The sequence below is a fragment of the Borostomias antarcticus genome (assembly GCF_949987555.1).
Source record: "Borostomias antarcticus genome assembly, chromosome: 12".
Taxonomy (NCBI): Eukaryota; Metazoa; Chordata; class Actinopteri; order Stomiiformes; family Stomiidae; genus Borostomias; species Borostomias antarcticus.
Genome location: NC_140245.1, coordinates 22,528,876 through 22,548,875, shown reverse-complemented (window position 1 = coordinate 22,548,875; position 20,000 = coordinate 22,528,876). Strand labels below are relative to the sequence as shown.

Below are 20,000 nucleotides of genomic sequence, written 5' to 3'. Positions count from 1 at the left end.
GACCCAAGAAGAAGAAGGCCGTTGGGCTGTTCAGGTGACCACGGACCGGCGGGGAGCCACTCCTCTGGAACGCTTACGGCAGGACTTGTCACCTAGAACAATCACCTTTTGTCATAGGTTTTTAATTAGACTTTTTTTTTTATAATTAATTGACAATTGAATTGAATCAATTGAATTTCATTTTAACTTTGTTTGAGTGGTTTGTTTTAGATGTGGAAGGCTTTAGCTTATATGTTAGGCTTCTTTATTGTGTTTTTATATTTGGAATTTTCTTATTACTAATAAATAAATGTGGTTCATAAATGCACGTGTGTGGCGCTATAGAGGTGGGTGCTACCTGGATGTTACTTTCTGCCTCATCTTTTTCAATTGAGGGGAATTTTTTCTTCATCATGATAAAGCATATTTTGAGCAAGTTTTAATCAGGGTAACGGCAGAGGAGGTTCCGGGTGATTAATGATTACCTTGTTCAGGATAAATGGAAAACTTATTTGCGACTGGTCGATGGGCTACTGACGCTCCAGGCTAATTAGCACTGCTTCTCGGGGAAGAGTGCGATATTGTCAATGTTGGTGTCAATGTGATTTTATTTGTATAGCACCATTCATACTTTACATAAAAAGAGATGGATAAAAACATAAATTATGTAAACACATTGAGAACAGATTTAAAAGAAACAAAAGTAAAATAATTAAAAATTAAAAGATAGTAAAATAGAATAAAAGTTATAAAAACAGAATACAAATTAAGAACACTTTAAGATAGATGGTCTTCGGAGACGAACAGCTGCATCCCCCTTGAAAAAAATCACATATAATCTTTGGAAAAGATACAAGACCTTTCTGAAAATTTGTCAGCCTTCCCTAGAGTACATGGATTACCGACAGCCATCGAGATGTGACCACTTTAGATAGTAAAAGCCTGTTTAAAGGATAACAATGTTTTAATGTAGTCTCTCTATTTCATTGTATTTCATAATATGCACTGAACTTTGTGTTCTTGTACTTCTGTTTTTTTTCTTGTTTTTATTTTGGGGGGGGGAGGGGGATTTGGGACTCGGTTGGTATTTTGTTTGTATTACATGTATATTGCATTCTGAAAATAAAAACACAATATAAAAAATAAAATAAAAAAAGTTTACACTTTAAGATATTAAAACAAGTAAAGTTACGTGGTAAAAGCATTGTTAAAAATGTCTGTTTTAAGATGTTGCTTAAAAGTTTCCACGGTCTCAGACATTCAGGTCCTCTGGCAGGATGTTCCAGAGGCTGGGGGCATAAGAACTAAGCTGCCTCCCCAGGGCTCTTAGTCCTGACTCTAGGACCTCCCCAGGGCTCTTAGTCCTGACTCTAGGACCTCCCCAGGGCTCTTAGTCCTGACTCTAGGACCTCCCCAGGGCTCTTAGTCCTGACTCTAGGACCTCCCCATGCCTCTTAGTCCTGACTCTAGGACCTCCCCATGCCTCTTAGTCCTGACTCTAGGACCTCCCCATGCCTCTTAGTCCTGACTCTAGGACCTCCCCATGCCTCTTAGTCCTGACTCTAGCACCTCCCCATGCCTCTTAGTCCTGACTCTAGGACCTCCCCATGCCTCTTAGTCCTGACTCTAGGACCTCCCCAGGCCTCTTAGTCCTGACTCTAGGACCTCCCCATGCCTCTTAGTCCTGACTCTAGGACCTCCCCAGGCCTCTTAGTCCTGACTCTAGGACCTCCCCAGGCCTCTTAGTCCTGACTCTAGGACCTCTCCATGCCTCTTAGTCCTGACTCTAGGACCTCCCCAGGCCTCTTAGTCCTGACTCTAGTACCTCCCCATGCCTCTTAGTCCTGACTCTAGGACATCCCCATGCCTCTTAGTCCTGACTCTAGGACCTCCCCAGGCCTCTTAGTCCTGACTCTAGGACCTCCCCATGCCTCTTAGTCCTGACTCTAGGACCTCCCCATGCCTCTTAGTCCTGACTCTAGGACCTCCCCATGCCTCTTAGTCCTGACTCTAGGACCTCCCCATGCCTCTTAGTCCTGACTCTAGGACCTCCCCATGCCTCTTAGTCCTGACTCTAGGACCTCCCCATGCCTCTTAGTCCTGGCTCTAGGACCTCCCCATGCCTCTTAGTCCTGACTCTAGGACCTCCCCATGCCTCTTAGTCCTGACTCTAGGACCTCCCCATGCCTCTTAGTCCTGACTCTAGGACCTCCCCATGCCTCTTAGTCCTGACTCTAGGACCTCCCCATGCCTCTTAGTCCTGGCTCTAGGACCTCCCCATGCCTCTTAGTCCTGACTCTAGGACCTCCCCATGCCTCTTAGTCCTGGCTCTAGGACCTCCCCAGGCCTCTTAGTCCTGGCTCTAGGACCTCCTCATGCCTCTTAGTCCTGGCTCTAGGACCTCCCCATGCCTCCTAGTCCTGACTCTAGGACCTCCCCATGCCTCTTAGTCCTGGCTCTAGGACCTCCCCATGCCTCCTAGTCCTGACTCTAGGACCTCCCCATGCCTCTTAGTCCTGGCTCTAGGACCTACTGGGTGTGTATTTTAAAAGCATGTCTGACATGTATTGAGATGCTTGATTATGGCCCAGAGAGGCCGACCCAGTTCTCCAGTCTTCTAACAAGGATATCAGGGTCAACAGGGCCAAACGCTGCACTCAGGTCCAGCAGGACAAGGACAGAGAGCTTTTTTGGGTCAGAATTGATTCTGAGGTCGTTGACAACCTTGACCAGCGTCTCTGTGCTATGATGCAGGTGAATACCTGACTGTAATGTGTCCAGGATACAATTTGCAGCTAGGAAATCATTTAGCTGTTTGAATACAATTTTTTTTGAGATTTTTCCTTAAAAATAGGAGGTTGGAGATTGGTCTAAAATTACGGAGGAGTCTAAGTTGGTTTTCTTCAGAATGGGTTTTCCAGGGTAGTTTTAAGTGCTGATGTAAAAATGCCAGTTGTGACACCACTTTTCTCAGCATCTCTGTATCAACTGATGTAAACAAGTACCTAACCCTGCTCCGTGGAGGAAGAGGGTCATCAAGCAGAACATGTGGTCCTGACTGGGGGATATGCATCCTAATGCCAGTTATCTTGTCTCTAAAATATGCTACATTCCTCACACTTTGAAGAGGACATGTTGACAGGTGTATAGGGGGCGGGATTTAAGAGGTTGTCAATCGTTGAGAAAAGCGCCCTGGAATTATTTTGAATTCTAGAGATCAATTTTGAGAAGTGATCTCTTCTGGCATTTCTCATGGCTTTATTTAAAGAGTAAAGGTATTCTTTCAGAATATCGCGGTGGACCTGTAGCTTGGTCTTCCTCCATGTGCGCTCAGCTCTCCTGAATGTTCTCTTAAGTTGATTTATCTCCTCGTTCCTTGACGACCTTTTTCAGTTTCATCATTGCTACAGAGTCAAGGGATGCACCCAATTTATCATTAAAGACTAAATCATTAACATGTGAAGGTCCCACTTCCGGGGTCGTTACACTATTTACATTCATCATTATTTTTAAATGATCGACTACTACAGAGTTCAGGTAGCGCTTCTTAACAAAGCGTTGAGCGCTAATTTCAGTTTGGGTATCAATACTGTAAAGAAAATACAGAAATGGTCAGAGATGCATGTTAAGGTCACTGATGGATGATACAACTGTTTTGAGACCCTTTGGGATCACAAGGTCAAGGGTGTGGCCTCAGTAGTGAGTGGGATCACAAGGTCAAGGGTGTGGCCTCAGTAGTGAGTGGGATCACAAGGTCAAGGGTGTGGCCTCAGTAGTGAGTGGGATCACAAGGTCAAGGGTGTGGCCTCAGTAGTGAGTGGGTCCAGTAGTACTGAAGTCCATGGAATTCAGGAGGTTAATGAAGTCCCTGGCCTTTGAGTGACCCTCATTATCTACATGCAGATTAAAATTTCCAGTGATAATAATCTGATCATAGTTTGTGTGGATCATAGGCAGGAGTTCAGAAAAATCCACTTAAAAGGTAGAGCATGTCTTGGGTGGTCTAAAGACTGTTACTGCTAGAACTGGGGAGTGACACTTTAAAACTACAGGGTGATATTCAAATGAGGTCAAATCATCAAAGGAAATGCTCCTGCAGCTCAGAGCATCAGTTGCTATGGTAGCTGTTCCTCCGCCCCTTTTCCCAGCTCTGGTGGACTGAGAGGAACTGTAGTTGGGGGGGAGGAGCTTCAATCAGGGCTGCTGATCCATTTGTATCCAACCAAGTTTCAGTCAGTAACATCCAGTCTAGTTTGTGTTCACATATAAGATCATTTATGAGAAATGTCTTGCCAGCAAGGGACCTATTAAGAATTCATGTTCTCTGGGTGGGGGGACTGGCTCGAGCTACAGCTTTGTTAGAGGCACAGATATCAAACTGTCTGTGGATACTAGGTCTGTGGCTGGCTCTGTAGGTTCTTGAAAAAGAGAGGCATTGTCTAATCATGTTTATAGGCCTACCACTAGTAACACTAACACTAGATTCACTAAAAACTGTCAGATCGGAGTAAGTTACTTTGTTGAAAATACCACCTGATCCATTTGTGTGCACTGAGTCAATAGGATCAGGACCTAGGGGAGATGGATCAGTAGAGTTTTCAGATGTCAGCGCCTGAGGGAAGAAGCCATGTTCTCCGAGAGCAGCCTGGCCCCCAGTCTGGGTCACGGTCTGGGTGGAGACCCTCACGTTTCAGTAGGCTAGGACTCCTTCGGAAGCACAGTAGTCCTGTAGTCAGTCGTGAAGCCAGAACAGCCTGGACCATCTCTCAGCACCCCTTCAGTATGTAGGGAGGGGCCCAGAGATGAGGATCCGTTTTCCAGTGTCTAGCAGGGAAATTATCAGTGCTTTAAAATAATCTTTTAAAACTTCTGACTGCCGGGCTCTGATGTCATTTGTTCCTCCATGTCGGATGATGGATTCAGCCTTGGTGTCGTCAGCCTGGACGCTTGCGAGTTTGTGGTGGAGATCAAGGAGTCCAGCACCTGGGAATCAGTGAACTCTGGAGGAGCTTCCAGATGAGGGAGAGATGTAAATGTCTCTGACTATAGAGCTGCCAATAATAAAGGTGGAGGTGGTGGAGTCGGGGGGGGAGGAGCCGGCCGAAAGGAGGGGCCAGGCCGAGAGATATTGACTCAAGGTGCAGCATCTCAAGAATGCTATTGAAGTTGTGTTGAAGCACTGTGTTATTTAAACGCTATAGGCTTGTTTGAACCGATTTATTTCGTGAAACCGTTCTCAAATACATTTTAGAATAGGCTGTACGTGATTAACGAAAGACGCATTTACTGTGAACAACAGCACTAATTAAGCGTCAGGGTCATGCTATAATTGACACTCAATGACACCGCAATGTTGTCCAACTCGCAGTCGCCGGGTATTGGATGTCCTCCTGTCTCCGTCAGTGAAACCGGACCTGCCGGCACAATTTACCTCGCTTCTCACTGATCTACTCAATTCTATGCGCATGATCTCCAATGTAAGGGCCGGCTGGGAGAGAGTGTGTGCGTGCGTGTGTGTGTACGTGTGTGTGTTTCCCTGCGTGCGCGCACACGCCTCTGTGTATGCGTGCGTGTTCACTCGTTTCCCCACATAGGAGTTCAAGATAGTCACAAGGGTCCAAAGGACACTGTCAGTGTGCGCGAGTCTAGACGGCCGTTGGCTGATGTTTGTCTAGTCTTTTGGCATACACACATACACACACACACACACAGTGGCGTTGAGAAGAGAGTGGAGCGTATGGCAATAAAGCAAAGGCTCATCCGAATACTGTCCCGATGGGAGGAGAGGTAGGTTGGAACAGAGGGCAGGACGGGCAGGGCGCGGTCTCTCCACGGCATCTCATCTGTCGGATCTCTTCCATTTCCACTGCAGCTGAGGGCCTCGCGCCACAGGGACGCATTGAGAACGAGTCAGAGTGGCAGAAACCGCTGCGGGGACACCCAGTGACCGCTACCCAAAAGCACAGTCTGCGCTCTAGGCCTGTCTGTGGCCGCTTCTCACAGCTATAGGGACGGCTTTGAACCCGTCTGCCAAGACAAACTGACTTTGCCTATTTATTCCCCCTGCTTCTTCTTGGACCGGGAATAGGAGAGCGACACGGTGAACGGAGCTGAGCGCACCAACAGTTTGAGATCTTCTAGTTTCAAAAAGACGCCGGCGTGATACGACGACTCCAAATACGCAGTGTCCTTTTGCGCGCAGGGAATGGCGAGTTTTGGGGACTCTGAGACTCATTCATAAGGACCCTGTCCTCCTCCCCCTCTGATAACAAGAGAGCGGAGATTAGTAGCGACCAGGGGGAGGAGGTGTGTGAATATATCAGTGACATTTTGCCACCAGCCGGGGTGCCCGCCAACGAGGGTGGAATGCGGCTCCCTACGCTGGTGGGGTGCCTCGCCTGGTGCGCCTTGATTCTCTCGCCGGTCGGTGAAGGCTGCGGACCGGGAAGGGGATACGGCAAGAGGCGGTCACCGAGGAAACTTGCACCGCTCGCCTACAAACAGTTCAGTCCTAATGTCGCCGAGAAAACTTTGGGAGCGAGTGGCAGATACGAAGGGAAAATAACACGGAACTCGGAGCGCTTCAAGGAGCTCACTCCAAACTACAACCCCGATATCATCTTCAAAGATGAAGAGAACACCGGTGCTGACCGCATGATGACTCAGGTAAGAGCGAGCCGAGGCTCGGTGATAATATGTCCCCATGCTCTAGGCTCCTCTGCGCCTGAGACGTGTGCTTTTAGTTCGGGTTGGGTAGTCGGCCTCCCTCTTGCACTTTGCTCAGCCTTTAAACTCGTGGACCCGCGTTATCGATTCCGTGTTATTGACTTTGGTTGGCTGGCCCAGCGCAGTGGAGAGCACTGATTACAAGGAGTGCGTATTTGCACAATTCGCTCTCAAGTCACGCAATTCAAAGACGGAGTTTGTCTAAAACATTGATATGCAGGGTGACTCCGAATGTTGCGTTGACTGGTCAGTGGAGTGTCCCATGAGTAGGCCAGCTGCCACAAGACTGACCAACGTGTTGACATGTCCAATGTGGCCAAAATGACACGGCCTCAGTTCGTTAGAACTGAATGGATATAGCCTATAGCAGTCTCATGGGCAATCCCGTGTCTAAAAGAGCAGCAAGGCTATGGAAAACTGCTAACATTTAATTAAAACACTATGTGCTCTGTTTTACATCATTTTGAGGGGAAAAACACCCTATCGTCCTATTTGGTTAGACCCTGAGTGGCGCGTGTACAAATGTTTACCGTTAGTTTTAGTTTGACTGGCCAGAGTTAACGGTCGCCTTCTGGACTGTCAGAAATTTTACGACACGGTCATTGATGTGGTTCAGGGTGGAATTTATTTGACTTCAATTCCCCAGGAATAAAGTATTTATATCTGCCTCTTGTGACCGCGGGCTTCCTCTGTAAGCACTAGCGTTTATGTCCCACAGACCCACGTGGGAATGAAAGTGCCCACTCCGTCTTTAGCTGTCACCTCGGTCCGCGTTCACAGTGTTGCGCGTTTAACCCAACCTGAGCACAATTTATGAGCTCTAAGCGCGACCGCTGCCGCCGGCCGCAGGAGACAACCTCCTGTTTGTTTTTTTACTATTTTGTGTTATTTTTCTGTTTGTTTTCGCAGCACACATGTGCAAAAATAGTCCACTTCACTTGCGTTTAAGCCTTAATTATACACATTTTTTCGCCTCTTATTTTTGATTCAGTGGTGACTTTGCTACCCGCGAGTGGCACCGGCGCGCTCATACAGACGTGACTGTTCAACAGCAAAGCCATAGGTGTGCATAGGCTCGTGTTGTCAACTCCGCATCGAATGTTTGTGTAGCTCGTGGTTAGTGCTAAACCGCTCCTACAGAAACCCCGTCGATCTGTACCTTGAAAGTAAAACCAACAAAATTCATCGTCTGATTTATGAACTCCAGTTCGTTTCGGCGACCGCAGAGAAAAAATAGATGTTAAAATCCACACTGCTCTGTGAAAAGGCATCTATGGCGACTCCGCAATGAACTATTCTCATCCCTGAGCTGGAGTTCCAACATGGAAAAAATGATCATTCATAGAAGTATTCATTCAAGAGAGAATTCATACAAGTTTGGCGTTTCACTTAGGCTATACATGTAAGCTATCAAAATTAATACGCCCCACATAATGACGCACAATGTTTGTCATAGGATAACTTACCTGGATATGTCACTGTTTGACCTTTTACAATACTCCCACACTAAAGAAAACAAAAATGCCATGGGAGTTTTACAAAAGCTTAGTTCATACTGGATCAGTGAATTACTGGTGCAGGCTCTCTCAGAGAAGCGTGTCATTCGCTAACTGGTCTTTGTGTTCAGCGTTGTGTTCAGTGCTCGGTGTGTTCAGTGCTCGGTGTGTTCAGCGTTGTGTTCAGTGCTCGGTGTGTTCAGGGTTGTGTTCAGTGCTCGGTGTGTTCAGTGCTCGGTGTGTTCAGCGTTGTGTTCAGTGCTCGGTGTGTTCAGCGTTGTGTTCAGTGCTCGGTGTGTTCAGTGCTCGATGTGTTCAGTGTGTTCAGTGTTCACAGTCTCGTCGTCAATGAGACCTGAGCTCAATGTGAGGATGAGTAGCATGGGGAGGATGAGGGGTGCAGTCAGCCTTAAATGCCATTGGTGTGTGTGTGTGTGTGTGTGTGTGTGTGAGAGAGAGAGAGAGAGAGTTGGGGGCGTCCTCAGGATCCTCAATGGGCCCTCTCACCCTCCTGTTTGCTCACCCTCACCAGACCCCAGTTCGGGGAGCCGCATGGGTGTGCTGTTCATACCAGGTCCCCCTCCTACCCCACCTCCATAACCTCACCCCTCCATCCCTCCACCCCTCCATCCCTCCATCCCTCCACTCCTCCATTCTTTCTCCAGGCCTTAACTTAGCCTCATGGCTCCCTCTTTAACCACAGAGTGCAAACATGAGGGTGGCGGTGACTGCAGGGGTGCATTGTGGGTAGATCTACAGGCGGGGGGGAGTTGATGGATGCATAGTGGCGCTGTCTATCTCAGGCTACTGTGTGTATAGGTGGATGTTTCGTGTCTGATATAGAGCCTGGTTGTATCCCTGGGCTGTCTCTCTATGTGTCCCTGGGCTGTCTCTCTATGTGTCCCTGGGCTGTCTCTCTATGTGTACTTTCGGTTATGTACATCTGCCCGTCTCAAACACTGTTCTGTCCTTCTTCCCTACTCCCCCTCCTCGCCTTCGTCCGCCCGACCACTCCCCTCTGCCCCGTGACCGACGACCCCGCCCCCTCCCCTCAGCGCTGCAAGGACAAGCTGAACTCGCTGGCCATCTCCGTGATGAACCTGTGGCCTGGCGTGCGTCTGCGGGTGACCGAGGGCTGGGACGAGGACGGCCACCACTCCGAGGACTCGCTGCACTACGAGGGCCGGGCGGTGGACATCACCACGTCGGACCGCGACCGCAACAAGTACGCCATGCTGGCCCGGCTGGCGGTGGAGGCCGGGTTCGACTGGGTCTACTACGAGTCCAAGGCCCACGTGCACTGCAGCGTCAAGTCAGGTGAGAGGGAGGGAGGGAGGGAGGGAGGAAGGGAGGGAGGAGAGGGAGGAGGGAGGGAGGAGGGAGAGAGGGAGGAGAGGGAGGGAGGAGAGGGAGGAGGGAGGGAGGGAGGGAGGAGAGGGAGGAGGGAGGGAGGGAGGGAGGAGGGAGGAGAGGGAGGAGAGGGAGGAGAGGGAGGAGGGAAGAGAGGGAGGAGGGAAGAGAGGGAGGAGGGAGGTGGAGGGACGGGGTGGATAGGGAAATAGAATATGACCTGGAAGGGAAGCAGAGCGACCGAATCAGTGCATGGATGTTCTTTTCTTCATTTAACTGCCACTAACACAGAAACCTCTCACCCCGACTTCTATGGATCAGTTTGTGTTAGGTGGGAAATAATACCACTTAAAAGAATGATTTTGTCAGCTTCCCTAAGTGGAAGCGTGAGAAAGGACACTGGAGACAGCTCTAACAAAAATGACACTGAAGACTACTCAACTAAAGCAAGCTCAACCAACCCCATCGCCACAGGTGCCACAACGAACCGAACATCTCAGGAGTCTCCTGTTGGTCACGGCTTACGGTGCACCATTGGCAGCTTTTGTTGTCTGACTTAACCTGCTCTTCTCCTAACCCTTTCCTAACACCCAACTGTCCAAACTGTCTCTCGACTGTCCTGACGTCCGTTGTCGCTTGACGCTTCCCTTTCGAGCGGGCGCAAATCCTCATGTGGTGACTCACCCCTTCTTCTCACGCCACTCCTAAAACCTCACCCCCCCCGTTAGAAATGACGATGCTCTGCGTCATTGTGTTCGTACGCAGCGTTGCTTCTACTAGCCCCGCGCCGTGGCGCTCGCCTGCTGCGTTTTGAAAGGGCCACAAGGCAGGGCAGAGTAGGCAGGCCGTTGAGACATCGTGCCCCACCCCCGTTCTCTGAGTGGTAACTGAGATTGTCACTTTCTCTCCCTGTGTTCTGTTTCCTACTTCCTTTCTCCCTTGTTTTCTATTTCTCTCTCCTCCCTACCCAGATCGGGTTGCCAGTAAGGAGTCCTTGACTTGACCGGAAGACAGCCCAAGGCACCATTTTTTATTTTTCAACTGAAACACAAATCTGAAAGACAAAGACATTCTCTCTCTCATAACCGCAGTACAACCAGCGGTGTCTTTGGCGCTATTGACATTTTTATGACTTTCCCTTCTCTGAATACAATTTGTAACATTACAAAATTGGTACCCATTGAAGGAGACCAAGAGGACGGAGCCACTAGGGGGTGCTGTCACACCAGGCCCCATCTCAACACAGGACTGAGAGGTCAACGTTGAGGGATAACTCAGCCAGGGTGGGATGCATTCGAAGAAAGAACGTCCAGACACTTGAAACCGTGAGGCACCTTGGAGTTCAGCCCTCTCTCACTGTCAAGTCCACCAGAGCCCAGCCTATTGGACCGTCGGCGATGACCTGGAGATGGGCAGTCCAATGAGCATGGACCTACCATGGTCACATGAGGGAGGGGCCAAGGACAGGTACAAGATCAATCTCACGGAACAGGAGCAATAAGGCGCAAGCTCCCTATGATCACTCAATGGACAACAGCTATAACTATGTTACTGTGTCATTCCCTCATGTTATTGCAGGTGTAGATACGGAGCCTTGGGCCTGAGCTCAGGCCGGCTCAGGTTGTGAAAGAGAGTGTTGGGAGCAGAGGGTTGTGTTGGTGCAGGAGCCTCAGTCCTGAGATGATTAACCTGTACATTTATTCTCTTCCTCTCTTCCTGTTTCCTCGATGGCTTATCTTATCACCTGGCCTTGGCTCCTACCTTCCCCAAATATTTGTGTTGGATTAGATAGACTTGAGATGGTCCCAACATACCTCTTCAAGTGCCTGTACACAGACACTCACTCACACACACACACACACACACACACACACACACACACACACACACACACACACACACACTCGCACACACACACACATACACACACACACACACACACACTTTCATGGATCTCAAAAAGGTGCTTTTATCTTTCAGCTCTGTTTTGTTCTTTATTGCTCTTTTATATGTGGAGTCGAAGGTAAAATAAGCAAATATTTAGTTAAAGGGAAGAACAGATTTGCTGTGTGTACCTAACCCCACTTGAGAATATTGTTTTACAACCATTTTCTCTCTTTCTCTTTCTTTCTTTCTTTCTTTCTTTCTTTCTTTCTTTCTTTCTTTCTTTCTTTCTTTCTTTCTTTCTTTCTTTCTTTCTTTCTTTCTTTCTTTCTTTCTTTCCTTCCATTCTTCTTTCTTTCTTCCTCTCTTCCTTCCCTCTGTCAGAGCACTCGGTGGCTGCCAAGTCCGGAGGCTGTTTCCCCGAGGGGGCGTGGGTGACCTTAGAGGACGGGGGTCAAAGGGCGATCCGGGACCTGCGGCCGGGTGAGCGAGTGCTCGTCTCCTCCGGCAGCGACGGGCAGCTGGCATACAGTGAGGTCCTCACCTTCCTGGACCGTGACCCTGCGACCCGGAAGCAATTCTACATCATCAGGACGGACGGAGGGGTCAGCCTGCCGCTCACGGCGGCCCACCTGCTGTTCGTCTCCGAGGGAAACTGCACCGAGGGGACGGCGCCCCCTCCTGGCACCATGAGGACGGTGTTCGCCAGCGATGCGCGACCGGGACAGTGCGTGCTTTCCGCTGAGACTGAGGAGGGAGGGGGGCAGGGGGCGGGGCGTCTCCGCCGGATCTCCCGGGTGGGGGTGGGCGAGGGCAGGGGGGCGTACGCGCCCCTCACCGCCCAGGGGACGCTGGTGGTGAACGGGGTGGTGGTGTCGTGCTACGCGGCGGTGAACCGCCACGCCCTGGCCCACCGGGCCTTCACCCCGCTACGCCTCCTGCACAGCTGGACCGGCACCACCGGTCAGCGCGGAGACGGGCTCCACTGGTACTCGCGGGTCCTCCACTGGCTGGGCACCCTGGTGCTGGACTCTGAACACTTCCACCCCTGGGGCGTGGCCCACCCCGGGAGCTGAACACAGAGGTGGAGGGAGGGGCCAGCGCAGGAAGAGGAGGGAGGGGTAGGGACATTCAAGCAATGTGATTGGTTGAAAAGAGAGAAATGCACACGGATCAGGCGACCTGATTGGCTGGTGGACCTGAGCTTGGTCGCAGCACACTGGAGGAGGCGGGACAGACGGTCAGGGGAGCGAATACCAGCAGAGAAGAACATTGGACACGTCCAGTGAGATGATAATAATGGCGGCTCTCGCACATTGTTGATGACAGACTGTTTGCCCAACAAAGGAAGCATACAAATGAACAAGTGTGAAAAGCTGGACTATGTCTTTGTTTGACATAAACATGCTGACTTTTGCTTAAAGGAGAGCGGACGTGTGTCAAATAGAAATCAAAGTAGCATTATGAAGAAAGTCTATATTTTCTTAGCGATCACCTCAGAGCAAGATTTCCATACCAGTAACTCACACTCGCAGTCGAACAAAATAAATATAGATAACCTAATATTTAAATATTTTAGAGCAATGTGTACATTGTGCTATTATTTGTTAAAGAGAGATCTAAACTGTTTATGATGGATAATGAGATATTTAAAGATTTATTTTTTGAAATTAAATATTATGGAAATGTTCCTGGTTTGCTTTTGCCTATATTGCTTTGCTGCCATCTGCCGGTATTCAACCCACTCAGAGAAAAAGAGGATTTCTCCTGCTCAGAATGAAAGCCGAACTACTCTTCCAGTTCTCTGAATGAATGCGCGGTCAGTTTGAAGAGCAGCTAATGATAAAAGCGTGCGCGTGAACATGCTTTGTAGCCTCGTCCAAAAGAGGCGACGGGTTGCAGGAAGCAACAGACAAAGCAACAGACAAAGCAACAGACACCAGTTGCTTAGCGTACTTGTGAAACAGATGCCGGCTAATAATATCAGCGATAACTGTGCCTTTAAGGGGACGGCCGAACCAAAGAAGGGAAACCCAATCGCTCCATATCGGGCTAGAGGCTTCATCAATTAACGGGGGGCAAGGAGTGAGACATCCAACCCCGTGCTGTGGGCTACTCATACACCTAGGACTCTTTTGCAATACATATTTGTTATGTTCATTGTTTTACACGTGGATTCCGTTTGTTGGTTAACTCGAGCATATTAGATAACGTTTTATACCTTTAAGACGCTGTCGTCGGGATTAGAATTACGCTTCTTGAGGGGGGGTCTACGCGGTACCTCGTTTTCACACAGTCCCTCTCAGTCGACGAGTTGTAGCTTCTTCTTTACTCGTTGTAACGCATCAGCTGGTCAAGTATTGGAGACCCGTAACCCTGAAAGGAGTGGAGGATACAATGGCTGAAATTGGGAAAGGGGTCACCGCCGGGAAACTGGCGAGCAATGTCCAGAAAAAACTCACCAGAGCGCAAGAAAAGGTAAGGGGTTGACTATACGGACAAACTGCAACTGTTGCTAAGAGTTAAACCTATTTAATACCTATTGTTAGCCTTGACTGAGCGGCTTGCCTGGCAGCACCCTCTGTCCGCTCGCTGCAAATGTCAAACCACTATTTCTAGGCTATATTGTGTGTAGCCTACATTTTGACAGCTGGGGTTGAGCGAATACAGGGCTGTGCTTTAGGAAGTGATAATAGGACATTAAGTGCTGGAATGCAAGTCATTTAGGACACGTATCCAGATTGGCAAAATAACACTGTTGCATTGTGTATTACGCACGCACTACCTGTGCATGCGTAATACACAATGCGAGAGTGTTATTTTGCCAATAGTTTGCGATAGTGTTTACAGTATCCCATGGTTGGAATGACCACGAGCTCGTACTTACATCTTTCCAGGTGTAATTGTAACTATGATGGATCTACAATAACATCTCATCCAATCTTCAAGATTATCTTCAGCCATTTTTGTCCATTCTCACTCAACACTCGCTCTACTGCCAACAACAGGACGTAAACCACGTGGTGTTGAATAAGCCCCTAAACTTGAGAATGACACTTCATCAGTTTATGGAAGGCTTGCTTATTCGAGGAACATCTATATTGAATATTCGCAGAGTTAAATGAGATAATTCTCGCTTTGACAATGACTGTTTTGCATGACTGGAACCTTCTGGAAGGATGGAGACGGTAGAAGAGGAGGGACAGTCTCAGAAATCTCTGGTGGAAAAAGACCAGTCATGTCATAATGGCGCTGGATGGCGTTCCTCTGGTGCCCGTCTGGCGTGTGTGTGAGTGGGCGTGTGTGTGTGAGTGGGTGTGTGTGTGAGTGGGCGTGTGTGTGGGTGTGAGACGAGAAAAATAAAGTCCCCAGTGCAGCTGTAGACACCAGTAACTAATCATGAAACCACTGCTTGTGGCCCAGTAAGGGAAGGAACTGAGACTGAGTCAGTCTTCCTTCTGGAAACTGGAAGATCATCCCAGACAAATTCCTCCTGGTGAGATACTGAGATGCTGCCCATCGGTTTGATTGCTTTCGGTGGGAAGATCAGTGTCTGCTTGCTCTTCCTTTGGAACCCAAGCCAGTTTGGGAGGGTCATAGGCTACAGTCGATGCAGACAAAGTGCCCCTAACCCCCCCCCCAATCCACACCCTGTCCTGCCTGACTCATATCGCAGCCAGCGATTGGTTACTTTCACCTCTAGCCCCTCCCTAAAGGTGCCGCCAGACCTTTAGCCATTGGTGGAATGTGATGTAATATGATTGGCAGCTGAGGGAGGACAGGAGACCGCAGACTGACGGCGGTCCGTATTGCAAAGCATGATGGGTGAATTCCTCAAGGGGAATCCAGATGAGGCCGATTGACCTGTCGTAATGGCACACACACACACACACAAGCACGCGTGCACGCACACACTCCAGCACACTCACACACACCTCTGATACTGACCTCAAGACATTCACCAACCCAGGTCTGACCCTCTATCATTCAGGAGGAACATGAACCACTTCCCCCCTACCAGGCCCCCGGCCCAGCCCAGCCCAGCCTCAGAGCCCCGACCCCGGCCTTCTCCCCGGAGGCCCCGGGCCTCCCTCCCCAGCCCCCACAGCCTGCCTCACCCTGTCACAACCCTGCTTTCCTCACCCTGTCACTACTCCCCCTGCCTCACCCTGTCACAACTCACCCTGCCACAACTATCCCTGCCTCACCCTGTCACAACCCTGCTTTCCTCACCCTGTCACAACCCTGCTTTCCTCACCCTGTCACTACTCCCCCTGCCTCACCCTGTCACAACCCTGCTTTCCTCACCCTGTCACAACTCCCCCTGCCTCACCCTGTCACAACTCCCCCTGCCTCACCCTGTCACAACTCCCCCTCCCTCACCCTGTCACAACTCCCCCTGCCTCACCCTGTCACTACTCCCCCTGCCTCACCCTGTCACAACTCCCCCTGCCTCACCCTGTCACAACTTCCCCTGCCTCACCCTGTCACAACTCCCCCTGCCTCACCCTGTCACTACTCCCCCTGCCTCACCCTGTCACAACTCCCCCTGCCTCACCCTGTCACTACTCCTCCTGCCTCACCCTGTCACTACTCCTCCTGCCTCACCCTGTCACAACTTCCCCTGCCTCACCCTGTCACAACTCCCCCTGCCTCACCCTGTCACAACTCCCCCTGCCTCACCCTGTCACTACTCCCCCTGCCTCACCCTGTCACTACTCCCCCTGCCTCACCCTGTCACAACTCCCCCTGCCTCACCCTGTCACTACTCCCCCTGCCTCACCCTGTCACTACTCAGCCTGCACACCTGTCCCGGTCGAACATGCCCCCCCCCCTGCTGGGCCAGGGGTTAGCTATGAATAGAGCGCAAGCCTTCCTCTGACTAATAATGTCTGTGTGTGTGTGTGTGTGTGTGTGTGTGTGTGTGTGTGTGTGTGTGTGTGTGTGTGAGAGAGAGAGAGAGAGAGAGGGTGTGTGTGTGTGAGTATGGGGTAGTTGGGGTGGATTAATGGTGGTGGGTGGGTGTTGGGGGTTGGTAGCCCAGTGCGTTCTGGGTATTTTTGGTGCTGAAATGGAACACCAGTGTGAGCCACAACAGACCGGAGGAGGCTTCAGAACAGAACAGAGAAAGAGAGATGCACCCTCCTACACCTTTCACACACACACACACACACACACACACACACACACACACACACACACACACACACACACAGACAGACAGTAAACTTGTCTGGCTCCTGGCAAATCTCTTGTCCTTTCCTGAAGCTCTCATGTGTCCATGAATGACCCACTAAAGCCCCAGAGAGGAACCTAATGATGCCCATACTGTCCACCAGCGAACAGGTGTGTGTGTGTGTGTGTGTATGTGTGTGTGTGCGCGCGCGCATGTGTGTGTGTGTGTGTGTGTGTGTGTGTTGTACAGTGTGACATAATGTACCCGAGGTAAGTGTGTTACAGAGTGAACCGGGATTGAGAGTCCAGTCTCAGTCAGAGGAGTGACATGAAGGATGATGTTGGTAATACACACTGTGTACATAACTGGAAAATACCTCACTGGCTATAGATACTGTCCTTTATATAATATGAAATATTAGATTGACAAATGACTATTACAGGGACACAAGAACAGGGACACCAAGTGTGAAGGATTACATAAAAACTACCTGAGCGATTTTCACGAAACTCGGTGGAGGGGTGTAGCATGGGCCAACTTAGAACCCAATACATTTTGGAGTGGATCAGAATCACTGAATCACACACATTAAAAGAAAACTAAATTTGGCCATACTTGGACCATCTCCCTTCACTTTATCTTTACTTCTTCTGACAGGTTGACCATCCTGCCCGGTGGCCCAGTGGTTAAGTCATTGCAGTAGTGATCTGAAGTCCTGGGTTTGAGTCTTGAGGATGATGTTTTTGTTTTTAAAGAACGTTGGCACTTTGTTACAGTGAGGAGTCAAATCAGCTATAGATAGATAGATAGATAGATATCACGTTTATTTATTTGCTGTTTAAGCAAACAATATTATCTTTCTATGCATGTAAATAAAATCATATCTGATTCTCATTCTCTATTAGGAAAAATTACATTTTCTTAGCCTGGAACCTGTGGTCAGCTATTACATAGGCCTACTGTATAAACTGAGGTGTGACTTTCAACTGAGTTGCACCAACAACAAATAAATACCCAAGATGCACTCTGTGACAGCCCAGGCTGGCATACAGTATTCTTAAGTCCAAGAATAGACCGTAATGAAATTCATAGGCACTCCTCTCATAACCAGTTGTCCATCCTAACTGTGAAATCTCACTCAGTGTTGAGAGAAACATGAGCGCATGACAGCTCTGAGCACTCTGTGCTGGACTGTACTACTGGAGAAAGTGGCGTTGAGGCCGGCCCTCGCGGTAGTGTACAGTAAGGCCCGAGTGCCGGAGAGTTGGGGCACGGCTTCAGTTCTTAGAAGTTCCTGGCGAACCTCTGAACCTCTGCCACAGCCTTTCCATTCCCTCACAGGCCCATAAAAATAGACTCTTCTGGTGCCTCTAGCCTGGAGCGGCCCACTGCGCCGGGGGGGTGGGGGGGTGGATAGAGTTTCGAGGCACCCCCCTCCTGCTAACCCACCCCCCCACACTCCCTCCATGATCAGACATTCCTTCAGAAGGTTGTGACCCCTGACCTCCCAGGCATGGGGTGAGGAGGGGAGGGGCTGTGGCTTCCATATAACATGATGATGTGAGGATCGCTGTCTGTCTGGGCATGTCTGTCAACTGGTCAGAGGAAAACGCTCAGCTGATGAGTAGTTTGGGGATAGAAATCCCTATTCAGTGTGTTTCCCTCAGTGCTGCTCTCCCTCTTCCATATTCACTGATTTAACGGCATATGATGGGTTAAAGTAATATGGCAAATTAACAAGCCAGGAAACCAGCACACCTATTCAGTCATTTCCGATCTGCTGAAACAATAGCAACACGGGTCAAGGGGCCATGAGCGGAAATGGAATGGTGTCTGATGTTGGCGGAGGGGGGGGGGGGGGGTGGGGGGGGGGTCGTGGCGGTGGTGTTGATGCTACTGTAGTTGGGTTACAGGGGAAGTCCCAGGCCTGTGGTGGGCGTGGCCAAGGGCCGTGTCCAGGATTAGGAAGCCAGGTGGCCGGGGTGTTAGGGCCAGGAGGAGGAGGAGCGGTCAGCTGACCAGATTATCTGGCGACCTTGGTAACATCTGTTGACACAAACGACAGGCTTTTTCATGACGACTCACTCACTCTCCCTCTACGATCCCTCTCCTGACTTAGTCTCACGTTCTTCTTTATCACTTCCTTCTCTTCTAAGTTCTTGACCTTCTCTTCTTGGTTCCTCCCTGCCGGTGCCTCTTTCTTAATGTCGAGGTCAGCAGTCTTTTCTCCTCGTGTGCAGTCTGAGCCCCTCGGTGTGAGAATGCAGAAGTGGAAGCGTGGGGAGAGGGAAGTGTTGCCAGAGCCCAGTCTGACTACACAGGAAGAGACCGTCCCGTAGTCTCTCTCCGTCAGCTGCTCGGCTACAGACACAGTGGAGACACATGGCTTTGACAGCAGGCCTAAAAATACCTCGACTATAATAAATAGACTCCTCTGATCAATGGGAAAGAAACAGGTTTGTGGGTCAGATCGTCATCGAGCCTCCCTCGTGGAAGGAACACTGTTGTCACATTGTGAATTCTCTCTCTCTCTCTTTCTCTCTCTCTCTCTCTCTCTCTCTCTCTCTCTCTCTCTCTCATGTACATACACACACCTCTAATTCAGCTCAGGCCTTCGCTTCGTTCACCCTCCTTGTCCCTCCCAATTAATAATAATAATAATAATAATAATTGTAATAATAATACATTTTATTTGTAATGCATTTTACATTTGAAATAAATGTCAAAGTGCCTCCCTCCACTGTCCTTCCTGGGTTGTCTGGGCCGAGCCGAGCCGGGCCGAGCCAGGCCGAGCCGGGCCACGTGTGTGAGACCGTGTTCCTAGCGATGAGGCCCAGCGGGCTCTGATCTGGGGTTCTGGACCTGTCGGCGCCACCCGCACGCAGGGAAACACACTCTAGTGAACCTGTGGAATGCGACGTGTGTGACTCTGGACTGGTTTTGGGGCTGGCGTCGCTGCAGCTCTCTCCCCTCTGTGTGTTGGTGTGGAGATACTCAGAGGAGATACTCAAAGGAGAGAACGTGTGTCTCTCCTCTCCCTCAGGTCCTCCAGAAGCTGGGAAAAGCCGACGAGACCAAGGACACGGCCTTCGAGGAGGGCGTCGGTAACTTCGGCAAGCAGATGGTGAGACCTGCCCCCCTGTCTGTCCTCCAGACCTCCCTCTTTATATAGGCGCTCCTGCTGTTCGTACCGTCTCGGGGCGGCTGTGGCTCAGTGGTAGAGCGGGTAATCCAATGATCGTAGGGTCGGCGGTTCGAATCCCGCCTCCTCCTGTCCAAATGTCGAAGTGAGAGAACCCCAAATTGCTCCCAATGAGCAGGCTAGCACCTTGCATGGCAGCAGAATGTGTGTGAATGGGTGAATGAGAGGCCATTGTGAAGCGCTTTGG

The 20,000-nt window shown here is 49.9% G+C and overlaps 3 protein-coding genes across 3 annotated transcripts in view; all 3 read left to right on the top strand.

Annotated features, from left to right (window-relative positions):
- The window catches only part of nhej1 (nonhomologous end-joining factor 1), an 11,943-nt gene extending 10,940 nt beyond the window's left edge, over positions 1-1,003 (top strand). The window contains exon 9 of the mRNA XM_084446732.1: positions 1-1,003. This exon is cut by the window's left edge and continues 25 nt beyond it. Coding sequence (XP_084302858.1) covers positions 1-38 — 38 coding nt within the window. The 3' untranslated portion in view covers positions 39-1,003.
- Positions 1,004-5,688: 4,685 nt separating this feature from the next.
- On the top strand, positions 5,689-13,088 carry LOC311316063 (indian hedgehog B protein-like). Its single transcript, XM_084446804.1, has 3 exons — positions 5,689-6,645; positions 9,257-9,518; positions 11,820-13,088. The coding sequence occupies exons 1-3, from the start codon at positions 6,346-6,348 to the stop codon at positions 12,509-12,511; spliced, it is 1,254 nt and encodes a 417-aa protein (XP_084302930.1). The 5' UTR covers positions 5,689-6,345; the 3' UTR covers positions 12,512-13,088.
- Positions 13,089-13,832: 744 nt separating this feature from the next.
- Positions 13,833-20,000, top strand: part of bin1b (bridging integrator 1b) — a gene marked incomplete at its 5' end in the record, with an annotated part of 17,825 nt that continues 11,657 nt past the window's right edge. The window contains 2 exons of the mRNA XM_084446503.1: positions 13,833-13,913; positions 19,655-19,735. Coding sequence (XP_084302629.1) covers positions 13,833-13,913; positions 19,655-19,735 — 162 coding nt within the window. The remainder of the gene's footprint in view (positions 13,914-19,654; positions 19,736-20,000) is intronic.

Coding starts and splice junctions, on each gene's coding strand:
- LOC311316063 (XM_084446804.1), top strand. CDS start 6,346: ATGCGGCTCCCTACGCTGGTGGGGTGCCTCGCCTGGTGCGCCTTGATT. Junction 6,646..9,256: donor CTGACCGCATGATGACTCAG/GTAAGAGCGAGC, acceptor CCCTCCCCTCAG/CGCTGCAAGGACAAGCTGAA. Junction 9,519..11,819: donor GCACTGCAGCGTCAAGTCAG/GTGAGAGGGAGG, acceptor TCCCTCTGTCAG/AGCACTCGGTGGCTGCCAAG.